The sequence below is a fragment of the Pan troglodytes genome, chromosome 8 (assembly GCF_028858775.2).
Source record: "Pan troglodytes isolate AG18354 chromosome 8, NHGRI_mPanTro3-v2.0_pri, whole genome shotgun sequence".
Taxonomy (NCBI): Eukaryota; Metazoa; Chordata; class Mammalia; order Primates; family Hominidae; genus Pan; species Pan troglodytes.
In genome coordinates this window covers 145140320-145161731 of record NC_072406.2, presented here as the reverse complement: position 1 = coordinate 145161731, position 21412 = coordinate 145140320, and the positions used below count along the sequence as shown (strand labels likewise).

General features: G+C 60.5%; 1 protein-coding gene across 6 annotated transcripts in view; it reads left to right on the top strand.

The window, feature by feature from the left end:
* Positions 1 to 21412, top strand: part of CFAP46 (cilia and flagella associated protein 46) — a 137316-nt gene that overhangs the window by 15343 nt on the left and 100561 nt on the right. For all 6 annotated transcript variants that reach the window (XR_010147079.1, XM_024346698.3, XM_063782367.1 and 3 more), the window contains 13 exons: positions 1278 to 1377; positions 4408 to 4506; positions 6179 to 6369; positions 8200 to 8428; positions 8683 to 8803; positions 10722 to 10845; positions 11462 to 11589; positions 12383 to 12510; positions 13766 to 13899; positions 16802 to 17014; positions 17240 to 17405; positions 20096 to 20245; positions 20920 to 21027. Coding sequence is in view for 5 of the 6 variants with exons in the window: in XM_024346698.3 (XP_024202466.3) it covers positions 1278 to 1377; positions 4408 to 4506; positions 6179 to 6369; positions 8200 to 8428; positions 8683 to 8803; positions 10722 to 10845; positions 11462 to 11589; positions 12383 to 12510; positions 13766 to 13899; positions 16802 to 17014; positions 17240 to 17405; positions 20096 to 20245; positions 20920 to 21027 (1891 nt within the window). In the remaining variant the exon portion in view is untranslated. The remainder of the gene's footprint in view (positions 1 to 1277; positions 1378 to 4407; positions 4507 to 6178; positions 6370 to 8199; positions 8429 to 8682; positions 8804 to 10721; positions 10846 to 11461; positions 11590 to 12382; positions 12511 to 13765; positions 13900 to 16801; positions 17015 to 17239; positions 17406 to 20095; positions 20246 to 20919; positions 21028 to 21412) is intronic.

The following is a 21412-nucleotide window of genomic DNA, read 5'->3' as shown; positions in this document are numbered from 1 at the left end:
GGGAGGAGGGAGGCCCAGGCTCTGTGTGGGGAGTGTAGGGAGGCCCAGGCTCTGTGTGGGGAGGAGGGAGGCCCAGGCTCTGTGTGGGGAGTGTGGGGAAGGCCCAGGCTCTGTGTGGGGAGTGTGGGGAAGGCCCAGGCTCTGTGTGGGGAGTGTGGGGAGGCCCAGGCTCTGTGTGGGGAGGAGGAAGGTCCAGGCTCTGTGTGGGGAGTGTAGGGAGGCCCAGGCTCTGTGTGGGGAGTGTGGGGAGGCCCAGGCTCTGTGTGGGGAGGAGGAAGGTCCAGGCTCTGTGTGGGGAGTGTGGGGAAGGCCCAGGCTCTGTGTGGGGAGGAGGAAGGCCCAGGCTCTGTGTGGGGAGTGTGGGGAAGGCCCAGGCTCTGTGTGGGGAGGAGGAAGGCCCAGGCTCTGTGTGAGGAATGTGGGGAAGGCCCAGGCACTGTGTGGGGAGGAGGGAGGCCCAGGCACTGTGTGGGGAGTGTGGGGAGGCCCAGGCTCTGTGTGGGGAGTGTAGGGAGGCCCAGGCTCTGTGTGGGGAGGAGGGAGGCCCAGGGCACTGTGTGGGGAGTGTGGGGAGGCCCAGGCTCTGTGTGGGGAGTGTAGGGAGGCCCAGGCTCTGTGTGGGGAGGAGGGAGGCCCAGGCTCTGTGTGGGGAGTGTGGGGAGGCCCAGGCTCTGTGTGGGGAGTGTGGGGAGGCCCAGGCTCTGTGTGGGAAGAAGGAAGGCCCAGGCTCTGTGTGGGGAGTGTGGGGAGGCCCAGGCTCTGTGTGGGGAGTGTGGGGAGGCCCAGGCTCTGTGTGGGGAGTGTGGGGAGTCCCATGCTCTGTGTGGGGAGGAGGAAGGTTCAGGATCTGTGTGAAGAGGAACCTGCCTCTTCCCTGCATGGCCTCTGGCCTCGCTGAGCTGCAGATGTGGGTCTGAGCTGCTGTGCAATGCAATGGCTTTGAGTACGCATGTCGTCATCCCTGTGCTTCTCCTGGGTTCTGCACATGACCTGAAGCCTGGAGAGTGAGGAGCAGGGTGTCCAGTAGGGACGTGGCCCTGGGCAGCCTCCACAACTGTGCTGGCCCCGGGAGACTGCTGGGCTCCGGTGCTGTAGCTTGAAGCCCTGCTGGGGCCTCCCCACAGGGCTTCTGTTCTACTAATTAACTTAATTTTATTTATTTCTTATTCTACCTTTATTTCCTGCTTCTGCTTGAACGGGGGACATGGATTCTCACCTGCAGCCATGTTTCCTGTGCCCCCTATTGAGCCGGTGCTGGCTGGTTTGTTTGTTTGCAGAATGCTTTTGCTTTTTGAATTGGCGCGTTTTTCCTTGACCTTGAAATGCATGGAGATCTCCTCTGCCTGCCTCTCAGACCTGAAGAAGATGGAAAGCAAAGTAAGTGGCATCATGACACTGCTGCCTGGGGATGAGGCGCTGCTCACTGTGCAGTTGGACAAAAGGCAAAGAAAGGAAGAGCAGTTCACCAGGCCACGGCCCCCAGGGCTTCGGCCCGTGGTTGGCACATTGCCGTCTTTCCTACCTGTGTTTTGCACAGTTGCAGTTAGATGGTGTTTGCAATTTTACACCTGCCCGTTTCTCTTTGCCTTTCTTGTGGCCACAGGTCCACAGCACCACAGTTGTTTCTAGAGTCCAATTTACGGATGGCGTAAAATTTCATGATGCTAATGATGCAGAACATCCTCCACCAGTCCCATTATTGGACGTGTAAATCACACCGGCAGCGCCTCGTTACCCGCAGTTCACTTTCTGCAGTTTGTTACCTGCAGACAGCTACAGTATGAAAATATTAAGCTATTCTGAGGGAGAGGCCACAGCCACATCACTTCTGTTACAGTATAGTGTTATGATTGTATCTTATTATTAGTAATTGTTATAAATATCTTACTGTGCCTAATTTAGAAATTGAAGTTTATCGTAGGGATTTCTGTCTAGAAAAAATCACAGTATAATCGGGTTTGGGACTACTCCACGTTTCAGGCCTCCACTGGGTTGGGGGGTCTGGAAACGTATCCTCTCAGAGAAGGGGGGGCTACCGTATAATTTTTTGCTTATTACATAAAGGGCTGCAGTGAACATTTTGTGCCTAAAACATTTTTCTGCGTTTAGGATTTTTCCCTAAGATGAGTATATTTACATGAAATGACTAGGGAATTTTCACTTTTAATATTTTAAGAACACACGTTAGAGTATTGCCCTCCCGAAGAAGCTTCACACAACGACAAGTGTGTAAGACTGCATACATCAGGTTTGCCGATGCTTTCAGGAACTGTGACAGGCTCTTCCACAGAGCAGGGAAAACGTGATCAGTTTATCAGGGATGGTTTTGAGCAAACTGAGTGTCGCTTTACACACAGAGAGTGAAGAAGGGGGACCCTCGGATGCACAGCCACATGCTGGGGCCTCCCTTTGTGCTGTCTTCATTGAGCACCTGCTGTGTGCTTTGCCCAGGTTACCTAAGAGTGAACGTAAACCAACCATCAGTGGCGCAGGAGACATGGCCATGGCTCAGCACGGGGGGAGCCGTCCAGTCACGCTGAGGGCTGTGCTGATCTGGAAATGGTTTCAGAATAGGAGATGCAGTTCACGTGGCCTTGACAGCCAGGCAGCCCTTGGAGGGACCACCCACCAGGGTGCAGGTGGGAAGCGTGGTCAAGGCTGGAAACAGCAGCCCATGCCGCACGGAGGATGGGAGGCTCCTGTGTTTGATGCCCTTTACTGGCTTCTGTGGGCCCCATTTCCATCTTCTGGGTTTTCACGGCACGGTGTCCCCAATTCAGAATGACTATGGAACGCCTGGGTCCGGCCCCACTTCCTCCTCCCCAGCAGCCCTTCCTTCAGCTCCCTGTGCCTCAGGGTTTGTCCCTGCAAAATGGCAGCAGTAACAGGACCCATCTCCAAGGGCTGCTGTGGAACTGAAAGCAATGTTTTGTGTATCCCAGGTTGAGGCTCTCAGGTGGGCCCCTGCTGACGTGGGGTTGCTGTTAGGGAGGCTCCTGTGGCCCAACTCTGCCCCCACCGCCGGTGGCCCCTGCACAGCACGTTCCTCTGCCCCGGCTTGAGGACACTGTCCTGGCCCTTTGCCCGGTTGGCCTCTGCCCATCCCTCAGGCCCCAGCCCTCCTATTACCTCCTGTCTGACCACTGGTCGAAAGCGACCTTCTCTAGGTAAACATTCTACCAGGAGGCTCATTATCTCCGCCAGCCTACTGTTAGACATTCAGGATCTCACGAGATTTATTTTAAATTAAAAGCTCACTAATGTTAAGGATATGAATAGTTTTTAATTTTGAAGCCTTGGTGCATTTTTAAAGACTATCCACTGTAATACATTTCACAATTGCCTGAGTGAATGGTGGAAATGATTTAACCAGGCAGACACCTGGACTTGTGGGACCACATAAAGAGTTTTAAGATCCGTGAACGTGTGGGAAGCACGGAACGCTTTTTCTGACCTCTGTGAAGCCTGGCATGGCTTCCTCAGTGGCATGGAGGCTTGCAGCCGCTGGACAGGCTGGGGCACACAGCCTGGGGTGGTGGCCTCCTGCGCTCTCCATCCTGGCCGGCACGGAGGCCCAGACATGCAGGACTGCGGTGCAGCCATCCCGAGGTGCTGCGGGTACTTCCCGTCCTTGTGGACGTCTGCTGCCGAGGACCTGCTCCCCGGGACGGAGGCGTCTGCCGCCGAGGACCTGCTCCCCAGGACGGAGGGCGTCTGCCGCCGAGGACCTGCTCCCCGGGACGGAGTTGTCTGCCGCCGAGGACCTGCTCCCCGGGATGTCTGTGTCTGTTAGTTGTGAAGATGCTTCACCATCAGCGCCTGCGCTCACAGACTAGGAGCTTGAGTCTCCTGTGTCCAGAAAACCTGCACCCCTCACGCCAGGGCGGGTTTAGGGGTGTCACCCCTCGAGCGGGGTGGGTTTAGTGGTCTTTGGATGACAGCCACACGTTGCTCCCCAGCTTTTGTAAGGCCACCGAGGCCTGGGAACATCTTCCCCGAGCTCAGCAAGCCCCCAAGAAAGGAGAGGTAGAGTGCCCTTCTTCCCGGTGTGACGCACAACACATTGCTTCCCAGACTTCAGCGCAGCCCCGGGCCGCCAAGCAGCCTGGCTGAGGCCTGGGTACCAGGTGTTGGGGGCCGGGACAAGGCCCCTGAAAAGGGCAAACCCAGGACCCTCCCGTGCCGCTCTCGGGTGGTGGGGCCCGCAGGCAGGCAAAGAGTTGGTGTAGCTGAAAACACGGCTTCCTCACTTAAACCTCTGCGTCATAGGTGTCTTTGTGTCATCGTGTGACTTGTATTTGTTAAACCTCTACCCAGTAATATTTTAAATGCCTTTGAATTTCATGAATGTACACAGCTGCTTCCCTTACAGATCTCCATCTTTTCAAAAACTGTTTATATCTGCAGGATCCTGGGAAGCTTATTGAAATGGAATGTCTGGAGTGTGAATCGGAAGCTTTAAGACTTGAAAGTAAGATGAAAGTGTACATCCGCGCGGCTGTTGAGGTCAGTCCTTACGCAGGAGTCATACACCTGGCATTATTTTGCAGATTCCTGGAGCTTGGTGGAAGTTGAGTGTGTCCCAGGCTTGAGGGTGCTGGGGACATGGCCTGGACCCCACTGCTGGACTCGCCCTGGCTCCCGTGACAGCGGGTGTGAGTCCAGCCTCCAGTGCCACGCTCCCTGTCCTGCGCACAGGGGCCTACACGCCGCCCTGGTGGGGTGGGGTCGTGCAGGTCAGCGACTCCCTCTGACCCTCCTCCTGCAGCCCCCATGGAGCTGCCCCCTCCCCGCTGTGTGGTGATGCCTGCCTGGGAGGACGGGGGACGGCCACGCGTCCCATGAGGGCTTTCTGCCAGCCTCACTTGAGTCCGGGAAGGCGTCCTAATGATGAGGGGCAAAAGCCACCGCCGGCCCTGGCATCAGCTGCCAATTACAGGCACTTGACCCACCTCTGTCCTGCTGTCTGAGACGACAGGCTCTGGAATAGCAGCCACTGCCAGGAAAGGAACTAGGAATCCTTTTAGACTCTTCCTCAGTAAGAATTTCCCAGTTAAAAGATGAACAGAAACCTCACAGGATGGTGGCCTGCAGCCCTGATGTGGTACCACGGCAAGTGCCACAGGGTCGGCTGGGAACCCTCAGGCCCTGTCAGCCAGGCAGTGCGAGGCTCCGCTGGGTACAGAGGAGCCAGGGGCGTGCGGGTCAGTGCCAGAGGTGCCGTGGCAGGGGATGAGCAGGGCAGCCGGGAGGCCTTCCCCATCCCCACTCCTAACGCATCCATCCTCAGCCCGCACTGCCTGGCACACGTATCACAGCTCGGCGGGTGCCGATGCCCCTGTGGACTTGCTCCTGGGTCTGCCTCTGTGGGGCTGAGCTTCTCGCGGGAGGTTTTTGACTGCTGCTGTGCGCTGGTGCCACATGTGGTAGGCGCTTAATGAGTGTTCGTTTAAGGAATGATTTCCAGACGCTTTGGCTGTTGCACTTTGTTGTGAAAGTGAACAGAGGCTGCTTGTGGCTGTGGCGCTGTGGGTTGTGCGGCTGCTTCCCCTGACTCACCTGCTGAGGACCTCGGAGGGGCCGGCACCGGCATATGAGGCTTTCAGACCCAGCAGCCAAGTGGCAGGATGGGGTTGTGAGGTTCAGCCTCCACCCAGCCCAGGGGCAGCGTGAGGGCGAGGCCCCCGTGGAAGCCACGGGCTATGGGGACGTGGCCAAGTGAGCCCAGGACGGTGGGCGGTCCAGCAGGGCTTGTGGGAGGTGGGAGTGTGGGGAGACTGCTCCACTGAAATCCTGGCCAAAGCCTTTGTCCTGGGAAGGGCCCGTGTAGCACAGACCGGAGGAGGCATTCTGGGGGTGGGAAGCGTAGCGAACACAGGCCCCAGGAAAGAGACGGGATCAGGAAGGGAGCAGCGCCCGCTGAGTCCACACGGGGGAGGCGGGCGCAGCCACGAAGTGTGGGCACTGCCAAGCCTCCTGCATGTAATATCTTGTGAGACGTCCACTTCCTCCTAGAAAGAGTCACTCTGGCCATTTTCACGGACAGATTTGAGCATGACGCCACGCAGGGTGATGAATTTAGGGCCTGCATTCTCAGTGTGCCCTGCACGCAGGTGCCGCCCCAGCCCCGCAGCTCGAGCCGACAACCTCCCTACAATCCCCCCCGTCTTCTCCGCAGGCCCAGCTGGATATCATACAGAGGCTAGATGTCGCGCTGCAGCGAGCCGTGCGCCTGGGCGACCCCCGGGTCATCCACGTGGTATGCACCACGCAGTGGAACACCTGCCTGCCCCTGCTGCAGCACAACCTACGGCACCACCTGCGGAAGCCCCTGGCCGGCGTTGCGGACGTGCTGGAGAAGGTGGACAGGTGGGGCGCGCACCTGTGCTGTGTCCTCCACAGGGGGCGTGGCACATAGGAGGAGACAGAGGAGGAGAAGGTGGCCCAAGCCCCCTTGCCATGACAGTGCCACAAGCAACAGACTCCCCCTGTACTCAATAAGGGCCACCCTCTGTCCCAGCTCAGGGCCAGGCACGCCGGGTCCTCTGTGGTGCATTGGCGGGGCCAGAGGAAGAAGCAGGCTCGGCCTTGCCTCAAGGGCATGTGTGTCCCTCGAGCCTCCATGGAAGGGGCCTGTCATGGCCACAGAGGCCGGGAGTGGGGGCTGGTTGTGGCCCCGTGGGACTTGGGCCATCTTGGATGAGACAGGAGTGCTCAGAGGGCCCAGTGTCAGGGAGGAGCATGGTGTGTCCTCAGGGGTGACAGGAATGCAGGGGCCAGCACGGCAGCAGGTGGCAGGCATCACAGTGGACCACGGCAGGCAGGCGGCAGGCATCAGGGTGGACCATGGCAGGCAGGCGGCAGGCATCAGGGTGGACCATGGCAGGCAGGAGATAGGTACTGGGGGTGAGGGGCAAGGGCAGCCACAAGGTGTTGCAGAGCCTGGGCCCAGGGTGGCTGGAGAACCACAGCCCTGGTCTCAGGACCTGTTTCTTGTTGGGAGGGCTCAGCCTCTTCATTGCCGTCAGCACAATTTTGACTCTGAGTCCGCCGCCTCAGCCCCCCCTCCCTGTCTGCTACCTTCCTGCACTGCCAGTGCTCCTTCCCACCTTCTCTGGGGCTCCCTGAATTTTTCTAGAGTTCTATTTAATTTTCTCTATTGGCTTCTTGGTTTCTCGACTATACCTTTTGGAGGAATGGAAGATTTCTCTGGGGCTAAGAACATGCACCCTTAACTTAGCACAGTCTGTGTCAGGCCAGCATCACTCTGGCTCATTTCACACAGACACACACCCTAAAACATGGTGACCACACCCCTCACACCCCTGCTGGGCCTTCCTTCGACTTCCCACAGCACAGAATGAACCCTGGATCCCGGCTCAGCCGTGTCAGAACTGCTTCTCAAGCCTGGGGCCATCAAACTCAGGCTCCTGTCACACAGCCTGCTCGAGGCCGGGGGTCCGGGGTACCCCCACACGGGCTGCGTGAGGCCAGGGGTTCCAGGGCACCCCCACACAGGCTGCTGGAGGCCAGGGGGTCCAGGGCACCCCCACAGAGCTGCTCGAGGCCAGAGGGTCTGGGGCACCCCCACATAGCTGCTTGAGGCGAGGGGGTCCAGGGCACCCCCACACGGCTGCTCAAGGCCAGGGGTTCCCGGGCACCCCCACACAGCTGCTCGAGGCCAGGGGGTCCGGGGACCCCCACATGGCTGCTCGAGGCCAGGGGTTCCGGGGTACCCCTACATGGCTGCTCAAGGCCAGGGGGTCCAGGGAACCCCCACACGGGCTGGTTGGGCTGCTCCGCACGGCCCTTCCTCTCCAGACCCTAGCCTCCTTCACAGCCCTGCACCCCGACCCCTGCCGCCGTGGCCTGTGGGAACCACACCCCACACTTCAGGAAGTTGTCCCCAGGCAGACAGCCGGGCAGTCTTGCACTAGCGCCCAGGTTTCCTTCCAGGGGCTGCCGTCGTGAGCTGCCGAGGCCTCTGGGGTCTGCAGGGGCTTCTCTCCTTGTCCCCATTTGTGAGCCCCCAGGGCCAGGTAGGGACATCACTGGAAAGATGGCAGAAAGCCAGGGGCACCAGGCACCAAGCCTGCCCTACACTCTGGGGCCACTGCAGGCCTTCCCCTGGAGGGTGTGACCCCAGCCTGACAGAGGCACAGTGCCGCCAGGGCCCCTGATGCCACGCCACCCCCGCAGCCTCATGACGCTTCTCCGCTGCCAAGTGCACATGGAGATGGCGCAGATCGAGGAGGACGAGGACCGGCTGGAGCCCGCCATGGAGCACCTCCGGAAAGCCGCGTGCCTGGACAGCCTGGGCCTCTACCAGGACAGGCTCCAGATGGCCTCCACCCGGCTGCGCCTTTGCACCACGCTATACCAGGCCCCTGAGCGCGCAGAGGACAAGGCCATCATGGCCGTTGAGCAGGTGCCGCCTGGGGAGGTGAGGGAGGCTGGGTGCTGCAGCCCCGGCATGGGGCCAGGGCCGGGCTCTGAGGGCACAGCAGGGCGGGAGCCGCCCAGGGCTGCCTGAAGCAAGGAGGCCTGGGACCGAGCTGTCACTGTGTCTATGAGCACGAGGACCACACAGGCCCCTGCCAAAGGCCAGGAGGCTCCAGAAGTTGGAGACGGTGCTGTGGAAAGTCCAGCAGCCCCTTGCTCATCAGTCTCTGCTTTTCACAGGCAAAAAAAGCTACCCCAAAGGACAGCGTCAGGAAGAAGCGGGCCCTCCTGGTGAACGCAGGCCTGGCCTTAGCCCCTGACACGTTTCAGATTGTGCTAGACAGTGAGAATGAGGCCAAAGGTGAGCTCTGCACTGGGCTCTCCCAGCCCGGAACCGTACGCCTTGAATGGCTCCGAGGCTGCCCCGGGGCCTCCCCAGTCCCCATGCTCCCTGCCACGGCCCCCTGGATGCACAAGGACCTTGCACTGGCAGTGTCCTTCGATCTTGGCCCGCCGGGTCTGGCAAAGCCCAGCGAGGGTCTTCTGTGCACACGCCAGCCAAGTCGGGTGCCCTGTGTGCCGGGACAGACCCCACAGGCTCCGCTGCTTAGACTACGGGAACTTACTCCTCCCAGCCCCAGGCTGGAAATCAAGGCGTGGGCAGGACTGGTTCCCCCTGAGTGCTCTTCCTTGGCTTGTGGACGCCGTCTCCTCCCCGCATCCTCACAGGGCCGTACCCTCTGGGGGTCTGTGTCCTCGTTTCCTCCCCTTGGAAGGACACCAGTCAGATTGGACTAGGGTCCACCCTGATGACCTCATTTGACCCAAATTACCTCCAAAGAAGGTCATACCCTGAAGTCCTGGGGGTGAGGACTTCAACACACCCTGCTCTGGGGAATGGGGTTGAGCCACTGCCTGAGGCACAGGACGGGGCTCCCTGGATCACGGGGGTCAAAGCTGAAGCCATCACATCTGTCCCGGGGAGACCCTGAGCTGGCTTTGGGTAATGGGACACGGGGCCGTACGGCCCATGTGCGGGGACTGAGCCAGGGTTCGGCGGGTGTGTTGCATCCTCACTGCCCGAGCTTCTCTGGGCACTCGCCAGTGGCTCTGGGAACGCAGGCGGCCCCACTCTCTCCAGCCCAGTGCAGGGGCCAGGCTGGGCCTGGCTTGGGAGCCCTTCCCGCTGGTCCCCTGAGGGTCCTGCTGGGGGCTGCTGCCAGGCCTCCCTCCAGCTCAGTGCCCAGCAGCCGGCGGCTTTCGCCCAGCACGACGAACCAGGTGTCACCCAGACTGCAGCCTGTGGAGATGGTGGTCGGGAGTGGAGCTGCTGGGTCATGTCTCGGGTCTGAGACGAGGAGATGGGCAGACGCAGGGTGGGTCGTGCCCTGCAAGGGAAGGTTGGTGACTCTTGGAGCGGGAAGGGGCTGCCGCCCTGTCATCCACCGCCCTCAGATGCTGCCGCACCTGTGCTTTCATTTTGCCCTAATGAGTTTGAGGAGCAGCTGCAGATCCACCAGTAGGACCCAGACGCACCTGTTTTGCCTTCCTGACTCCTTTCACTCATGGGCGTGTGCTGCTGGCTGCCTGGGGGTCAGGTGCATGTCCACTGCTGGCTGTGGGGCCGAGACAGCACCTACACCCAGCAGGAGGTGCTGCGGGGCCCTGCCCAGGGGCAGTGAGGGCGGCGCGGGCTCCAGGGGAGGATGCCCTTGAGTGGCTCCTGAAGGTGAACCCCTGTGCCGGCCGAGAGGGTGGACACCAGCCAGGGGAGGCCCAGCCCCCGGGGTCGCCCATGCACAGGAGGCCCCCCAGGGTGTGGAGCTGAGTTCCGGGTGCTCGTGATTATTTGCCAGGAAAAGGAGTGGTGATTCAGAACGTCTGGCGTCATGCGGATAAACCTGCTGGGCCTTGGGGTGCTACGCAGGGGCTGGGTGGGAGCTCGGGAGTCTGAGGCCGGGTGCCTCTGCTTGGAGGGCAGCTGGACAGCGCAGCCAGCAGAGCAGCAGGAGGGTCTTGGCAGACTCTGCTCCAAAGTTCCTGGAGCCTCCCCCACTCAGAGGACCACTGGCTCGGCCTCATCACCGGCAGGAGACACAGGCAATGCCACTCTGCAGCTGTGAGGAGCTCGGCTTCTGGGAGCCGGGGATCTAGGACCCCTGGAGCCGCTACCTGTGGGTGGCCTCCCCGGCGCCGGCGCAGGGCATTGGTTACTGATGGGCACGTCCCCGGCCCTTGGCCAGCAGCCGCAACACCTGCCTTTGCATTTCCTCCCTCAGTCTCCACCGGGAAGAACAGGGGCCGGTTCACCTACCTCTGCGCGAAGGCGCGGCACCACACCGTCAGCGTGGACAAAGCTGCCGGGCACCTGCGGCGCCTGGGCAACGAAAACGACAAGGAGAGGTGAGCGAGGAAAAGGCCAGAGCGCCACGCACAGCCCAGCCCGGGGGTCGCTCAGCCCGAGGGCCAGTGTCTGTGGCGGCCGAGCTGACCCTGCATGTGGCCGTCTGGGGACTCGCCAGGCCACCTGCTCCAGGATGGTGGGACGAGGTCCCTGCCTGGGGGTCCCACCACAGACGGGACCCCCCAGCCTGTGATGACAGCCACGGCCTATGAGGTGTGCGGCCGCCCTGTCCCGCCTGTCACTGCTGTCACTCGGAGGACACGCAGCGCCCGTGACCAGAGCAGGCTGATTTTTGGTACCGACCCTGCGGTCGGTACCATCCCCGGGAGGCCTGTCCCGTGCACTCCCCCGGGGAGTGGATTGTGTGGCCTTTCTTCTCACCACAGGGAAGGGAGGTGCCGCGCACAGCTGGCTGGCAGGGGGAGCGGAGAGCTGCGCCCGACCCCGGGACATGCACCCGCCAGGCTGTCCCCAGCGCGAGCGCCGGGCTCCTTGCCACCTTGAAACTGCAGAGCCACAGTGGCCTTTTCTCAGGCAGCCAGCCCAGGTGTTTTCTAACTTCAGCAGCCACACTTGTCTACTCACCTTTCCCTTGTTTGGGTTCTCGGTGAGCAGGATACAGATTTGGGCAGAGCTGGCCAAAGTGGCCCGGAAACAAGGCGTGTGGGACGTCTGTCGGACGGCGAGCCGCTTCTGCCTCCTGTATGACAACGTCAAGGTGAAGAAGTTGAGGCTGCGGCGAGGTTCGTACCCGCCCTCACGAGTGTGTCCCAGCCTGGCCACGGCCGCCCTCTGGGTGCGGGAAGGGTTGTGGTTCGTGCAATGACAACCCATGGGGCCTTCACATGAGAAAGGGTATTGCTAAGTCACAATGGCAGCAGTTCCCACTAATTATCAGGACCACCAATCATGGGGCGGCGGCCACATCTGGCTGTGTCGGCCGAGCCACGAGCACGGTCGTCACACTCCATCTTCAGTCACTGGGGGCCTCGGAGGCTCAGGCAGGGGCTGGCACAGCCAGTGAGCAGATGCCCATGCGGAGCGCCTACAGGCAGAGGGCAGTGGCCACAGGCCCAGTGTGGAGCAGGACATGGGTGGGGCAGGCTCATCAATCAGCACCCGGCCCTGGAGAGGCTCCTGTCTCAGGGACAGTCAGGACCCGGAGGGACGAGGGAGGTGACAGAACGGGCACAGGGGGCCTGGGAGTCCTGCAGGAGTCAGGGAGGGCACCCCCCAAGAAGGCAGGGGATGCAGGAGGAGCTGGGAGAGCCACAGGTGCCAAGAGCATCTGCAGGGATGTGGCCAAGAGCAAGCCCTGGCTGGGAGCCAGCACTCCACCCAGCTCCGCCACCCCACGGAGAGTCCTCCAGCCTCTTCCTGGGCAAGCTGCCCACCTCCCGCCTACCCGCCCACCTTGGTGGACCCTACACAGAGCTGGGGAGAGGCTCAGGCACTCCAAGATGGTCCAGGAATTCTTGTGTTTTTATTTATTTGCTAGAAAAAAACATGATCCTTACCTGCTGCCATTTCTCTCAGGGAAGAAGAAGCAAGGTAGGGACGGCTCGGTGCAGGACACCTGGAGCCAGCCTGAGGTCGTCCTGCAGAGGCAGGCGTGCCCTGACCTGCTGCGGAAGTTCGCGGAGGTGGGGTTCATCCATGCTGAGGTGCGTCGTGGAGAGGGGGGTTCATCGGTGCTGAGGTGCATCCTGGAACTGGGGCTTATCAATGCTGAGGTGTGTCCCTGCACCATAGCGTCAGAGGGTTGCTTTCCTGCATCCACACAACCTGCTGTGGGGCAGGCGTTGGTGTCCACGTGGCCTGTTAACCCACTGCAGATATTTATTGTCATAGAACCTTCTGCGCTTCAAACAAAATGAATATGAGGGAGGGAAAACTTCCTGGATTCTTGGGAGCTTTTCTAGGAGAAAAATATAAACCAAAGTGTTCATGGGTGTAAATTTCTCTTGGGAACCATTTCTGAGTGGTGAATCTGCAGTTGTGTGGATGACACACGGCGACCGCCACTCGGCGGGGAGATGGTACCTCGGCGTTTGCTGCAGAAGCGCATTGAATGTGGCGTGATGTCCGGGGCCCCTGTGATGGGGCCGCCAGGCCTGTTCCTCCCACGCAGGCTCAGAGACTCCCGGGCTCGCCCTGCCCAAAGTCAGCAGGTAGAAATGGCGGAGTGGGATCCAAACCCGGCCCTGGGACCTCGGGTCCGAGCTCGCAGCCACCGCACTGCACCGACACGAGTGTGGCCCTTGTGACATTGTGTGACTTCAGAGTTCCCAGAGCCACTCTCGGTTAGGTTTCTGTGGACTTGCTCAGTGGGTGCGTGGCCATCAGCCCTGGAGGACAGGGCACCTGCCGATTTAGGCAGTATTTCTGCTGAGTGGCTCCCAGGTGCCAGGCCCATGCCCTCAGCTGGGGTCAGGGTGAGAAGCGGCACAGAACTCTCTGCTCAGGGAGCCGGAGGCCAGATGGCAGAACCAGAGCCAGCGGAGGCCACGGGGCTGTGCCACATGCTCATCCATGCCCCGCAGGCCAGCGCAGACCTTTCCCCTCAAACATTGAAAACATAAAGATTACATAGGGGAGGTGCAAATGCTGGCCGGTGTCTGCTGATACCAGGAAGCCACTGTTGGTCCTTCGGGGCTGCTGGAGTGGGCGGTGCTCTGGAAGGACCTTCTCTTCCCTGACCCTTGTGCTAATGGGTGGAGAGAGTCTGCGAGGAGCTGGCTTTAGTCCCTGGAGTGGCTATTGGGGCAGGCCCAGCTTGCAAAGGGCGCAGCAAACGGGTCTCCCAGCCTGTGCTTGGCATTTTCAAATCAAAGCTGAGGGAAGGGCGTGTGTGTTTCCTATCTGGTGCTGGGCCCGTGCTCCACCCACGACCCCTCCCACTGCATGTGTGTTTTGCAGGCCACGGTTCATTTGCTGCGGTCAGAAGGTGTAGAGCTGAATGACCGGGCCGTCCCCCCCGAAGACCTGAGCCAGCACCCAGCTGGCTACGTGCCTGAACCCCCGGAGGTGAATGCTGAGTGGATCACATACAGGTGGGCGGAGGCGACAGTGGCCTTGAGCACTGCCCGGGGCCGTGGGTCAGAGTGTCCCCTGCACTCAGGCTGGCGTGGGGAGGGACACCCTTCGCATTCGTAAGGACACCGGCTTCTTACGTGGGGGACGTGTCCATTGTCACGTAAATGACTGAGACCATGAAAGAGAAAATGGGGTGACGTGGCCTCACCTGTTTTTAGCAGTCGTTCCTAGCAAGACCCCGGGCGTAGTTTGTTGTTACTACGAGGAAAAGTTCAGGAGTGTCTTTTCCAGCGTGCTGTAGTGTCCACCTTGCTCACTCTTGTCAGGCCCTCTGATGATGCATGAAAGGCAGCTGCGAGGGAGGTGGTCTTCGTGGCGGAAAATAGAAGGAGCAGCTTCTGTATTTGCTCAGAGGAAAAGCTGTGCTCTCCCTCCTATTGTGGGAAAAGCTATCGAGGACTGCCTTGGCCTCAAAAACTCCTTGTGTGTCAATAAGAAAATTTAGTTTGTACAGAACATCTCACAGGATTTGCTGACGTGAGGTTCCAAGTTCAGAAAGAATTGAAATTGGAGTGCTTTTACCATCAATGATGGTTTTTACCTATTTTTAATATAAAATTAAATATTTTTAACTTTTTTTTTAATTGACAAGAATTTTACCGTTTTGGGGGTGCATAGTGACGTTTTGATCTGTGTAACGTGGTGATGAGATCTGCGTAATCAGCGAATCCGTCATGCTGGACGTGCGTTGTTTCTCCATGTTGGGAATGTTCGATGTCCCCCTTCCAGCATCCTTGTAAACTATAGTCGCTCGCCGTGCGTAGGACACGGGAACTAATCCCTCCAATGCAGCTGCGTCAAGCACACGAACGTGGTAAGCTCGGGTGTCCCCGACTATCCATGCATCAGAAGCTGGGCACGGCGCCCTGTCTTCGCCAGTCCCTCGAGGCAGAAGCTGGGCACGGCGCCCCGCCCTCACCGGTCCCTCGGGGCAGAAGCTGGGCACGGCGCCCCGCCCTCGCCGGTCCCTCGGGGCAGAAGCTGGGCACGGCGCCCCGCCCTCGCCGGTCCCTTGGGGCAGAAGGAAAGCCAGCTGTCCCTGCTTGCCGTGCACGCCTGGAGCCACCCGGCCGAGCTCTTTGGAGGGAAGAGGTGGTCAGGCAGCAGCAATGACGATGACGGCTGCAGGTGGCCTTTGTCTTGGCCTCTTGGGATCCCTCTCCTGCAGCAGCTCCGGGCTCTGTGAGGAGCCACCGGGCCCAGGCCCGCCCCGGGCTTCCAGCCCTCACAGCCCCGTCATTTCAGGCAGGGGCTCCAGATGCCTTTCCAGGACCCAGGCCCAAGGCTGGGCAGAGCTCGGCACTCCTGGTGGACCTGCTCACAGACAGGAGGGTCTGAAAATTAGGGCTCAAGCCGTTTGCAGCCTGTGAGCTGAGAGTGGCTTTGACACTTTTAAATTTGTAAAACAAAATAGAAAAAATATACAGTGAAGACTATATGGAGCTTGCAAAGCTCAAAATGCTGTTTGGCCCCTTATACAAAAAGTTTGCCCAGCCTGGTCTAGCGGGACGGACAGACCCTGTCCGCGTCCACAAGGCTGAGTGAGGGCTGACTGCCCTGCGCTCGGTGTGACGGCTCCCTGGGGAAGGGCAGAGCCTGCATGTGATTCAGGTGGGGAGGAAGAGGGAGATGCTCACTTGGGCAGAAGGGAGGGCGGCGCTTCACAGTGTGGAGCGAAGCCAGGAGGCTCAAGGCAGCTGCAGTGTGGCTGGACCCAGCCTCGGGCCGGGGTGCAGTGTGGCTGGACCCAGCCTCGGGCCGGGGTGCAGTGTGGCTGGACCCAGCCTCGGGCCGGGGTGCAGTGTGGCTGGACCCAGCCTCGGGCCGGGGTGCAGTGTGGCTGGACCCAGCCTCGGGCCGGGGTGCAGTGTGGCTGGACCCAGCCTCGGGCCGGGGTGCAGTGTGGCTGGACCCAGCCTCGGGCCGGGGTGCAGTGTGGCTGGACCCAGCCTCGGGCCGGGGTGCAGTGTGGCTGGACCCAGCCTCGGGCCGGGGTGCAGTGTGGCTGGACCCAGCCTCGGGCCGGGGTGCAGTGTGGCTGGACCCAGCCTCGGGCCGGGGTGCAGTGTGGCTGGACACAGCCTCGGGCCGGGGGCCAGAGGTTTGCAGGGGTGAGCGGGGGTCCCATGGCAGGTGTGAGCACTCGTGGCCACGGGAACCAGCCAGGGGCTGTTGGAGGTGTCCAGGGAGGATGGGGACAAACTGGAACGAGGGGGCTGCTGGGAAAGGGGAGCACCAGGCCGGGCTTCAGGTGGAGCGCGCAGGCCGGCGGGGGGCTAGGTGGAGGGGTGGGGCAGAGACGCTCTGCCCCATGCAGCCCCCACAGGAGCCCCTTTCTGAGCCCCGGGCTCCACAGACTTCCGGAAACGAGAGTCTCATAGGAAGAGTCCACACTCTCTTTAGCGAGGGCGGGTGGGGAAAGACCATCTCACACTTAGACACCATCCAGCCGTCCCAGCTGTTTCAGTCCCAGGGACTGGTTTCATGGGAGACAGTTTTTCCACAGACTGGCTGGGTGGAGGCTGGTCGCGGGATGAAACCGTTTCCACCTCAGATCATCAGGTGTTCAATTCTCGCAAGGAGCACGCGGCCTAGATCCTTGGAATGCGCTGATCGCAATAGGGTTCGCGCTCCTGTGAGACTGGAATGCAGCTGCTGATGGGACGGGAGGCGGGGCTCAGGTGGGAGTGCCAGTGGCAGCGGCGACTGTAAATGCAGATGGAGTTTGGTCGCCGCCCACCCGCCCCCTCCCACTTCCTGCCCTGCAGCCTGGTTCCTAACAGGCCCCGCAGCCTTCCTGGTCCCTGGCCCCAGGGCTGGGGACCCTGCGTTAAGGGCTTGATGGTGCTCGTTCTGCAGAACCTGGATCGAGAGTCTGTCCCGGTATGCCATGAATAACTGGCTGCGCTCCGCAGAGATCGGACAGGAGATCCAGGAGGCATGGATTGTGCAGAACGCCGTGGTCTACGTCCTGAACCACAACCACCACCTGATCCTGGCCGGGCGGCAGAAGGAGCTGGTGGACGCCCTGTACCACCTCCTGAGCATCGTCAAGGCCACAGGCCACAGTGGGTGCGTGTGGGCTGTGCTGCGTTCACGCAAAGAGGGGCTTCTTCCCTTGGGAGACCCCAGAGCAAAGGCAGGCAGCTGCGCTCCATGGCCCTCTGTGTCCCAGCAGAGGAGGGTCGTGGGCACCCGTGCATCTCAGGCCTCTTACCGTGACCTGAGGACTCCGCACATGGGATCGGGGCGTGGCCTGCGGGGGCCAAGGTTCCCTCTGACAAGTGTGTCTCCCAGGGACCCAGTGATGCTGGTGACGCTCTGCAACACCTTGGCGCGAGGCCTGATCATCAGCTGGATTCCAGTCCAGGCTGCCGAGAAGTCCAGGAAATTCATGCGAGCAAACGCGTTTCACAGCCCACTGGACGCAGGAGCCACTTCCGAGATCAAAACAGCGGTGGAGGTACCACCTCCATGATGCCGAGAGAGAGAGAGAGAGAGAGAGAGAGAGAGGAGAGAGGAGAGAGAGAGAGAAGAGGAGAGAGGTGAAAGAGGAGAGAGAGAGGAGAGGAGAGAGAGGAGAGAGGAGAGAGAGAGAGAGGAGAGGAGAGAGGTGAAAGAGGAGAGAGAGAGGTGAAGAGAGAGAGAGGAGAGGAGAGAGAGGTGAAGAGAGAGAGAGGAGAGGAGAGAGAGGTGAAGAGAGAGAGGAGAGAGGAGAGAGAGAGGAGACGAGAGAGAGGTGAAAGAGGAGAGAGAGAGGTGAAGAGAGAGAGAGGTGAAGAGAGAGAGGAGAGAGGAGAGAGAGAGGAGACGAGAGAGAGGTGAAAGAGGAGAGAGAGAGGTGAAGAGAGAGGTGGAGAGAGAGGAGAGGAGAGAGGGAGGTGAGGGAGAGGTGAGCAGAGAGAGGAGAGGAGAGAGGCGAGAGAAGCAGAGAGAGAAGAGAGGAGAAGTGAGAGAGAGGAGAAGAGACAGGAGAAAGGAGAGAGGAGAGAGAGAGGAGGAGAGAGGAGAAGAGAGATAGAGGAGAGGGGAGAGAGAGAGAGGAAAGGACAGGAGAGAGAAGAGAGGAGAGAGAGAGAGATGTGGGGGTGGGGGGGTGGGGGTGGAGGGAGAGAGCAGGGAGGCAGCTGACCTAAGACAGAGCCCTGCAGACCTGGAGCTGGAGGCTGGGGCTGAGCTTCTGAAGGCTCCTGGAAAGGCCCTGGGAGAGCAAACTGCCTTCAGTGGAGGCGACAGACGTGAGAACAATTTAGGAAGTAAAACATCAGGGGCTCCAGTTACTGGGAAATAAGGCCAGGGCTGGAGAGAGGAAAACAAGACCGGTGGGTAGGTGTGGGACCTCCCCTCAGGGCGGGCTCCAGGCCTAGAGGAGAGTGGAAATAGAACCAGAAATGGCGGATTGGAACGGCGAGAAACAGGGACCGTCCCACCCACACATGCAGCCGTCCCAGTAAAATGCAGCAGACCCAGTGTGTGGGACGATCCTGGTGGCCTAGGCCGATCATTTATCCCATGGAATGTGGATTTTGTTGTAATCCAAAAGGAAGGGAAAAGAAATAGTGTTCTTGTTCACGGATGCTGCAGAAGTGTTTGATGAGCCATTGCCCATTTCTAACTCAGAAGAGCCTCAAAGAACCCGAGAGAAAGCCGGTTTCCTAATGAGTCAAGGGAGTCTGTGGGGAACCTCCTGGAGCCTGTGTGTGGAGAACCTGCGGTGGGGCGGGGGCAGGGAGGCCTTGAGTGTCTCCGCAGGGGCACAGGGTCGGGGAGCTGTCCCCACCCTTGCTGAAGACTTTGTGCTAAAGCTCATCCTGCATGACCCTTTCTGGGCTGTGGATAAAACCGCGGGCTGGAGAGTCTTGAGCCTGCGGCCCGGCACTCACAACACTCACAGTCAGCTGCGCCAGGCCAGAGCCAGAGAGGGCCCTGGTGCTCCCAGCTCCCAGTGGGGACGGCTGGCACTGGGCAGTCAGTGTGGGCCGGCCAGGAGCACCGGCTGTGGCATCAGGTGCAGGTCGTTCTTCTGAGAAGGGACAAGGGGCCGGCTCCGGGGACCTACAGGGATCAGGCTGGAGGCTGTAGAGGGGAGGGCGCCGTGGGCGGCTCAGGCAGCTGTGGGTGCAGCTGAGCCTGCTGTGGGCCCCGGGAGGCAGCTGGGGGGTGCAGAGGAGCTTCCCTCTTAGATGTGATGATGCCTGGATCCAGATGCTGAGAGGAAATGCCAGCACCGACCTGGCAGCCTGGGAACACGGAGTGAATGGCGGAGAGTATGAGGAAGCCGGCTTGGGCAGTGCCTGGACTGGGCATGTGCACAACCCCACGGGGAGTCAGGTGGTGAACAGGGGAGTGAGTGCTCCCCAAACACATTCCGATGGGATGTCTGTGTGGAACTTGACAAATGTTTGGAAGTTTATCCAGAAGGAAGGATAGAGGGGAGGAAAGGGAAGGATGCTGCCCAGTAGGTGTCTGTGCTACCAAGACGTTTTGCAAGGAGCAGGTGTTCACAAGACAGCGAGAGATGGGACATCCCTGGGTTAGCAAGAGGTCACTCCTGGTGGCCAGTGCTTCCTGCATCGGGCGAGGCTCTGAACAAGGACTCACCGATCCTCACGACGACCCATAGACTGGGTTTCATTTCTACATAGAGATGAGGAAACTGAGGCGCACAGCATGAAGAAACTCACCTGGTCACACGGCCAGCAAGACAGGGAGCTGGGGCGCAGCCCAGGGGCTCAGGGCAGCAGCCCACATGCCCGTCACTGCAGGCAAAGCACGTGGCAGATTTCACGCCCCCACTTTCGGGGCTCCGTCCTTGCTGCCCCACCCCCAACCGATACCAGCTGCAGTGGGGGAGGGGTGCTGGCTCAGCTGCTCCTTCCTGCGGGGTCCCAGGCCCATGCCGTGGGGACAGCTCAGGAGTGAGGGCCGGGGCACACTGGAGGCCAGGTGGCAGCTGCATCCTCGGCGTCTGGGGGTGGGGCTTCATCTGCTGGGTTTGTGGTGCAGCCCCTGGTGGGCCTGAGGTCTCGTGTTTAAGGCCCTTCACGGGCTGGATCAGTAGCGGGCTCCATCCATCTTTTAATGGTTTGGATCTTGGCTCAAGGTCCCCTGTTTAGAATTCAGGTTTCGTGACCGAGAACACGTCTGTCCTAGGTCTGCGAGTTTGCCCTGAACCTGACCAACGGGAGTGCGCCCGAGGAGACGGTGCCCACCAGCACCCGGCAGCAGCTTATCGCCACCTGGGTCAAGGCCAAGCAGCTGCTGCAGCAGCAGATTGGGCCACGGCTGGGCACCGAGGAGCAGGTGGGCGCCTCTGCCCACATCTGGGCTCTGACCGAGGCCCTGTGGACATAGAGATCTGAGACAGCCGGGGGTGGTGGGGCCCCCGGGACCACTTAGCTCCAGATGGAGCCATCACGGACGGCCTGGGCACTCCCTTTTCCCACTGAGCTCACCGCCGCTGGCTGCCCTTGAGTGTGGCACGGGGCCGCCTCTGCCCACCCGTCCACGGGGTCTGTGAGCTGCTGGGCCTGTGGGGGTGCTGCGCTCTCCCAAGGAGGAGTGAGCCCAGGGCCGGCCCCATGAGCTCCTGGAAAGCCAGATGGAGGAGAGGCCTTGGAGCCTGGCCAGGAGCCAGGGCCTAGTGGGGCCCAGGGAGGCGGGGAGGGTCCAGGTGTTGACCTGCCTGCCCCAGCAGCCACCATGTCAGGCCCACTGGTCCTTCCCTCCTCGGGGGTCACCCAGCCTTTAGACAAGGCTGCCTCACACATGGGGGCCACACGGACTTGGGGCTCCTCGTTGTATGAGAAGATGTCCTGCAGGTCAAGAGTTACAAAAACAGCCTAAGGTATAAACACTCCCAATTTTGTGGTCTGATTATTGCCATAAAACTAATACCTTGCAGTGTTAAATTCACGCATATTCCAGACTCCCCCCGCAAGCTTGGGCTGATACACTCAGGGCATCCTCCCCACCAGGGCACCAATGAGGATGTCAGCTCGGTGACCAGAGTCCTCGTTGCCTTGGAAATGTACTCATGCAACGGGCTGGGCCTCATGGACTTCACTGTCCCCTCCCTGGCCCAGGTAGGTGTCCCCAGGGGTCCCGGGAGGCCAGGGGCCAAGAGGCGAGGACGCCGAGGCTCTTGCCCTAGGTGGCTGGAACTCGAGCCCCATCGTGCATGCTCACCCCCACTCTGCCCCGCTCTCCCCCACCTCCCAACGAGCTGCGCCCCCTCGACGCACTTCCTTCAGCTCCGTGCTCGGAGCATCCCTGTCTCCCGGTGTGAGGCAAACGCTGTCTGAGCCGACCCTCCATTCCCACCCAACCCTGAGCCGCTCGGGGGCAGCCAAGGGCTGCACACGCCAGTCCCGTGTCCAGGACACCCTGTGGGGTGTGGGAGCTACAAGGACATCAGGGGCCCTCACAGGCATGGACGTGGCAGCTCAGCTTTTGTGGCACGGTGGCCCT